At 41.8% G+C, this 7,594-nt stretch overlaps 1 protein-coding gene across 2 annotated transcripts in view; it reads right to left on the reverse strand.

Annotated features, from left to right (window-relative positions):
• The window catches only part of CHMP4C (charged multivesicular body protein 4C), a 28,782-nt gene extending 21,188 nt beyond the window's left edge, over window positions 1-7,594 (reverse strand). For both annotated transcript variants that reach the window (XM_002759032.6, XM_008982840.5), the window contains exon 1: window positions 7,276-7,594. In XM_002759032.6, coding sequence (XP_002759078.1) covers window positions 7,276-7,465 — 190 coding nt within the window. In that variant the 5' untranslated portion in view covers window positions 7,466-7,594. The remainder of the gene's footprint in view (window positions 1-7,275) is intronic.

Below are 7,594 nucleotides of genomic sequence, written 5' to 3' on the forward strand. Positions count from 1 at the left end.
GAAACATGGTGATGTGAAGTCTCTAGTGGCATGCCAAGGTTCTGTCCTTGGTTCGGTCTTACTCAATATTTTAACAACAACTTCTACAGGAACAATAGAGGCTGTGGATCAAATTTGTGGCTAATTTAACTCAAAGAAATAGCTTGCACATAAGACAATAAAATTGGAATTAAAATCTTAATTCTAAAACAAGTGAAAATACAAGGATGTTTAATAGAAATAAATGTCAAATACTAAATGCAGCTGAATATATTAATTTCCGTGGGCATGTGGGGAGTAATTTAGCTGGGAATTTTAACTCTTTCCACAACTGGTGGGAACAAAAGCAAGGGAAACGGGTATCTGAAAAATCATATTCAAACTGAAGCAGTATTAACAGAACAAAAGAAATAACAAGCCCAGTCACTCTGCTGGCGAGCACCTTAGTGTACAAGTACAGTGTTAGTCTACATTGCACCTCTGCGAGGGCTCAGAGAGGAGAGGGAGGTAGTGGGGAAGCTCAAAGTTTTAAAACAACAGCTGAAGTGAATATGGTTCCCAGGGCTAGGCGCAGATATCTTAGGTTTTCCCACTGTGGGGTGAAAGCCCAAGTGGAGCTTCTGGTAAGGGAGGAAAATTGGGGATGAAGGATCACTGAGGAGAGGATCATGCTTCCATTGATCTATCTTTTTCAGGAGAGGGGCAGTTGATTGTGGAGTAAGATCTGGCCTAGGTATTGGTTGTTAATGCCCCAGGGATACGACTTGTTTTTTTTTTTCCCCCAGGCCCTAGAATACTGAGTAGAAAATAATCAGATAATCAAAGGCAAACAAAGCAATGTATTTTAATGCCTGGTTCTAATTTGAATACTGGGTAAGTCTGAGACCCTTCATGAGTTATAGTGCCATATGAAACATATGAACTTCCCTGAAGAAACCTGATTTAGGGGGCTATTGAGGACATCTGAGGACTTCTTAGAAGCTCTTTGTTTCTTCAAGAGTAAGCAGGCCAGGCACAGTGGCTCACGCCTGTAATCCCAGCACTTTGGGAAGCCAAGGTGGGTGGATCATGAGTTCAAGAGATCGAGACCATCCTGGCCAACAGGGTGAAACCCTGTCTCTACTAAAAATACAAAAAAAGTTAGCTGGGCATGGTGGCATGGTGGCATGCATCTGTAGTCCCAGCTACTGGGGAGGAGGTCCTCTCTCACCTGTAGTCCCACTCTCCTGAGGCAGGAGAATCACTTGAACCCAGAGGCGGAGGTTGCAATGAGCCAAGATCATGCCAGTGCCCTACAGCTGGGTGACAGAGCGAGACTCCATGTCAAACAAACAAACAAAAAGGGTAAGCAGAGGGGAAGGTGGATAGACATTCCATCCAATTATCCGAGTGATGACGGAGGAAGGGAGAAACAATACAAATGGGTGAGGAAGAAAACAGAATAAAGAGTAATCCCTTCCAGTTTAACAGCTCATTGAATAATTTCATAGATTCTCAAAGCTGGAAGGGATCATTGAGTTACCTGTTCAAAGTCCAGATTTCTGGTCCCTATACTTAACCTACTAAATTATAATCTTTAATGAATACTTACGAGTGAAATATACAGAAGGAATTCTGATGTAGGTGATCTGACTACCACATTTTGAGACACTGTCTTAAGAATGAAGGTTATTAGGTAATTTGCATCTCCCAGCGGAACTTTCATCAAGCCATAGACTGCGTCATTTTACCTGAGCCATGTTTTCGCTATCACTAGTTTGACTTCAGCTAGCTGACTCTCTTTACACAGATGTCCTTCTGATCTGCAGTGTCTGAAGACTGCAGAATTCAGCTCTATGACAATTGTAATAAAAAGCAAAATTAAGAGACTGAGGAAGCTCTTCCCACTGGCCTAAAAATGGGAGTGTGCACACTCCTTCTCTCCAAGGAAGATCAAGTCCACATCATGATTCTGAAAGCAAATTCGTCCTTACCAATACAGCCGAGGCTTCAAAATGAGAGAGCTTATTCAGTAGAGGACTCTCTGTCCTGGAGACTCGCTTCAGCAGACAGATACCTGATGAAGAGGTAGAACAGCCTCCAAACCCAATTTTCACTGGAATCGTGTATAATGATGCTGAGTAGGGGATTTGGCCAAATTTGCTTCCTCTCCATCTCAACAATTAATCTTTATCAGCCCATGAATAACCCCAGACTAGATGCACTCATTTTCACATATTTACATATTTAGAGTTGCTGCTAAGCCTGGGATAAGGCAAGCAACAGAGCTAAGACTAGGGTGAGGGGGACAAAGAGGCATATAGAGTACAAAGTATAAAAAGGCACTCACTCTCAGGGTCACACAATTGTGTCCTGGGGATCTCACCTGCCTCACCCCTGACCTGCCCCTATTGAGAAAACCTCAGCACAGTGAGGGGTCACTGAGAAGGGTGAAAAAGGCAGCACTGAGAAACAGAGAGTTGAGGAATTGATTGCTGCTGTCAAATATGTGAAAGGGCTTCATAGGACAGATGAAGTAGATTTATTTGATGGTATTCCAGAAGGCAAAATTTGGCCAAAACTGGGCCAAGTACAGCTTTTTAAAATGTAATTAGTTTATACCAAGGCTAATGTTTATAAAGCATTGCACCAAATACTGCACCCAATAATGCCATTTATCCCCACAACTCCGAAGAGCTATGTCCTCGTTGCCATTATGCAGATAAGAAAACAGAATTAGACAAGCAAAAGCACTGGTCTATGGTCACAGAGCTATTAAGCTCTGGCCAGGCAGGGATGGAAATCAAACCTAGGACTTTATTTCGCTGTCTGCTTTGAAGCCCAGGCTTTCTACTAAATGTGCAAAAAAATTGATTGGGATATTTAAGCAAAAAAAAAAAGGTGGAATAGTGAGTGACCTGTAAGGTATATGTTGCCAGATCAGTGTGGTAGGAGAGGTCTGCAGTGCGCTGAGATATTGATACTCTTTAGCTCCCAAGGCCGGAAGCACTGGGATAGGAACAGATCTTATTTTCCACATCATTAACATTCCTATGGATTTAAGCTCCCCGTCCTTATCTCTGGCCCACAGGTCAGAATCAGGTGGGGGCACTTAAAAAAAAATGATGTCTGATCCCCACTCCAGCCAATTATATCAGAATAAATGGGGGTGGGCCCCATGCATCCAGGTGACTTTAAGACACAGGGCTCAGATGAAGTAGAACCAAAAATTAAATAATGTACAAAAAGCTTGCTTTTCCACAAAGTAGATTACTACCTATAAAGCAAGAGTTATAGCATAGTAATCTAACTAAACTGCATTCAAGAGGTTCTGGCCTCTTAAAGTTTTCAACCAAATTATAAGTCAAGCTCCAGCTGTTATTCTTTTGGATCAATAGAGCCTTGGATAGCAGCTGTGGCAAAATCAATTTGGTCATGTGTATTCAGGTTCTACTTGGTGGATTATGACGGTGATAAATTTGAAGGGAGGAGAATTAGCTGCTCCTGGACTACCTTGCTATGAGTTGTAATGAGGGCAAGTTTCAGACTAAATTCTGCATATACATTATTAAACAAACATACACTGGCAAGCATATAAAAGTAATTTGGCAACCTGTCCCATGAGCTCTATGAAGTCCCAACTCTAGGTACTTTCAGGCACTCCAATTCACCCTGCATTGAAAGGCTCACTGAGGAAGACAGCAACACTCCCTGCTGTGCCCTGTCAGAGGTGCACTCCATCAGAAACTCACATAAACTAAAGACTAGACACTGCACTGATTTGAAATCTAGTTTCAGGCACCATTCTAGTGTTAATTATACACCTAGTAGATTCACCTCCTGTTGATACATGGGAGGGTAGGGGGATGGTATTGGAAGTATTCTAAATTGTTTTAGCAATCCACATATTTAGAGTACCTATAATTTCACCAATAAAGCCATGCTCAGTGGCTCTTCCCAGCACTTTGGGAGGCTGAGGCAGGAGAATTGCTTGAGCCCAGGAGTTTGAGACCAGCCTGGGCAACATACGGAGTCCTCGCCTATACAAAAATAAATTTAAAATTTTCAATTTAAGTAGCTGGCTGTGGTAATGCCTGCCTGTGGTGCTGATCACCTGGGCCCAGACAGTCAAGGCTGCAATGAGCCCTGATCACACCACTGCAATCCAGCCTGAGTGACAAAAAAAAATTCACCCTTTCTTACATACATTGATTGATTGATTGAGATGTAGTCTTACTCTGTCACTCAGGCTGGAATACAATGGCACGATCTCTGCTCACTGTAACCTCCACCTTCCAGGTTCAAGCTATTCTTCTGTCTCATTCTCCCAAGTAACTGGAATTACAGGCATGCGCCACCACATCTGTACAAAATTAGTACTTTTAGTACAAAATTAGTACAGGGTTTCACCAAGTTGGTAAAGCCAGTCTCGAACTCCTGACCTCAAGTGATCTACCCACCTCAGCCCCCCAGGGTGCTGGGATTATAGGCGTGAGCCACCATGCTCTGCCTCATTTTTAACATTTATTTTTCTAATTAAAAGTTATTCATTTTACCAGTAAAACTCATTTTGAAATTTGGGATGCTGTCAAAGCTTCTATTGTTATAGAGAAATTGATCTTTGAGGAATCTGAAGTGACTTAGGACTGTGGTCTTTTCTGATATAATGCTAGCTTGCCCTTCAGAGAGTATGTTAGCTGACCAACCATCTCTAATAATATAACTTCAACTGCACATAAATTATACCACTCTGATTATCATATAAATTACAGACCATTTAGTATTAAGTATATCAGGTTTTATTTTACTATTTTACATCACTTGGTGGGTAATAGAAGACAGTAACTGTCTTTATGAAGTTATGAAGTATATGAAGTTATCTGGTTTATTTGGAAGGAGCTGATATTGAGCATGTTACCAAGGCATGGGCCTAAGATTGAATTCTTTCCATAGCTTAGATTACAGATGACCTCATGCTAACCAGCCTCTTCTTACTCCCAGAGCCATTCTAGAAGCTCTGGGAGTTTCTAGAAACTAACACCAGTGAAGCTTCTGAGGACAGAGTTAATGACTTTTCTATTAAAAATTAAGGCTGGGCACAGTGGCTCACACCTGTAATCCCAGCTACTTGGGAAGCTGAGGCAGGAGAATCACTTGAACACAGGAAGTGGAAACTGCAAAAACCCAAGATGGTGCCACTGTACTCCAGCCTGAGGGACAGAGTGAGACCCTGTCTCAAAAAAAAAAAGCTTATTCACTCTTCATACTTGCATCTATAATGTCCTTGATTTAAGGAAGTTAGATTGGTAGTCTTAATTAGCATTGTCTTTAATTTTTTTGTCTTTATTCATAAAGTCAAATTGAGATCCATTTTTGGTGCATTGCCAATTGAAGAATATTTCTGAAAAAAAAAATTGGTAAAACCCACATTATTTTGTACTCTGTCTTTGAAAGTATATCTACATTTTTACCACTTCCTAGAAGCAAATAGTCAATTTTTCAGATTTTTAAAATCAATATCAGCTGGGTGCGGTGGCTGACACCTGTAATCCCAGCACTTTGGGAAGCCGAGGTAGGCAGATCACCTGAGCCTGACGGGATCTGCCAACCCTGTCTCTACTAAAAATACAAAATTAGCCAGGTGTGGTGGCATATGCCTGTAATCCCAGCTACTTGGGAGGCTGAAGCAGGAGAATCACTTGAACCCAGGAGGCAGAGGTTGCAGTGAACCGAGATATCATCATTACACTCCAGCCTGGGCAACAAGAGCAAAACTATCTCAAAACAAAAAAAAAAAAAAAAAAAAAGAAAGAAACCCATAATATTTGGTGAGCAACCATGGTAGATAAAGCTATATACAGATCCAAATAGGTGGCAAAGGGAAGAAAACCCCTGACAGACACTAAGCAAAGGTCAGAGTGTGTATCAAACTGAAGAGGAAGGGCCAAGCAACAAAATGACCAACATTTTTAGCAAGCCATAATGACATGGTCTTTCTTTAGAAATTGCCATTGAAACTTCCCAGGATATTTTCAGACACAAAGTAAAAGCAGAAATCAGCATTTACCTCTTAAACAGTCCATAATATGAACAAAAGTTATACGCAATAAAACAGGATTTTTATTGTTGGTAATAAGCGGGCCATAAATGCAGCTGGCATACCTTTATGGGGAGAGGCAGAGTTCTCAAGGTCAGCTCCTAGAGACATCATTCCTTTCCTGCATTAAACAATGGCAGCATCTTGTAGAGTGAGCCAAACCTTCCCAAGGCTTGTGACTAAAGAAGCCCAACAGGAGGATGCGAATGTTTGAGTTTAGTGGTAAGCAGAGTCCTATATTGCCAATTCCATTTCTGGGTCTGCCATTAACCTGGTGTTAACAAGAGCAAATCACTTCAGCTTCTCACTGGGTTTTTATATGTGCCATGACTACTATTTAGAGGATTCCGATAGAAGGAGATTATACTGAAGGAACCAATTAACTCTGGCAAAGAGCAAGGTGTCCAAGGTGCAACAGGAACACCAATAATCATTACTGACTCAAAGTCCCATTGTTTGTGCCAAAGTCAGTGATAGGAAATTTAATATTTAATTCCTCCACTTTTTTTTTTAAGTCCTCAATAGCAGAACATCCAGCTAAAGTTTTTGACAGCTGAGGAGCAAGGTAAACCACAGCATACTAGAACAGAATATGCTTTGCTGAAGATTTAGGTGCAAGTTAAAATGCGTAATTTAATATACAAATATACAACCAAAAACTTGGTGCTTAGTGTTGGAGTCAGCAGGGCTGGCCGAGAAAGAGCTGAACCAGGAGCAATAATTACAGGGGTGAAGAAAAAGCTCAGTAATCAAGACAAATCATATTTTAATGCAATATTTTTTAAATTCAAAATATCAAAAAAATCCACAATGAACAAAGCATCACATTTTAAAAAAAATAATTTTAAATAAAGAAGAACAATGTAAGAGCTAAAGGCAAATGAAAAAAATCAATAATACCAATCCTGTCTTTATTTAAACTTTTGATATTTTGTTCATCATTTCTTTTTTTGGCATTAGTTCTGAGTCCTTTAAGTATGGCATTCAAGTATTGTTCGTCTTGATTACTGAGATTTTTAGAGCCCCTTTACATTTTGACCTCAGGACCAGCGTCCAGCTCAGCTCATCCTAGTCACGACCCTAAAAGTCAGTACCAATTTGTAGAAAAGGCTACAGGAGCAAACCTGGCCACCTGGGGACCTCAGTGCTGTGGGCCGATTGTCCCCAAGGGAAGGGCTAGAGGCAGGTGGACTCCTGCCTGCGGGCCAGACCCAGCCTACCTCGCTTATTCTGCCTGCCGTGCTTCTTGGCCAGGGCGATTTCTCTCTGGATTCGATTTTCCAGGTACTCTTGTTTCTTGCCCAGCATCTCCTCAGTCTCCCTAAGTCGGGCCAGGGCCTCCTGGGGACTGGGAGCGGCTCGGCTCTTAGAAGAGCCTCCCCCTTTAAAGAATTTGCCCAACTTGCTCATGGCTGTGGAGCTGGAGAGCTAGCGATCCCGGGAGCCTGTCGGGAACTCCCCAGGGCCGCGCCGGGGGCACAGGTGAGCAAGGCAGTTCTCTCAGGGACCCAGACCGGAAAAGCGGCGCTCCTGGGAATC

The sequence above is a fragment of the Callithrix jacchus genome, chromosome 16 (assembly GCF_049354715.1).
Source record: "Callithrix jacchus isolate 240 chromosome 16, calJac240_pri, whole genome shotgun sequence".
Classification (NCBI taxonomy): Eukaryota; Metazoa; Chordata; class Mammalia; order Primates; family Cebidae; genus Callithrix; species Callithrix jacchus.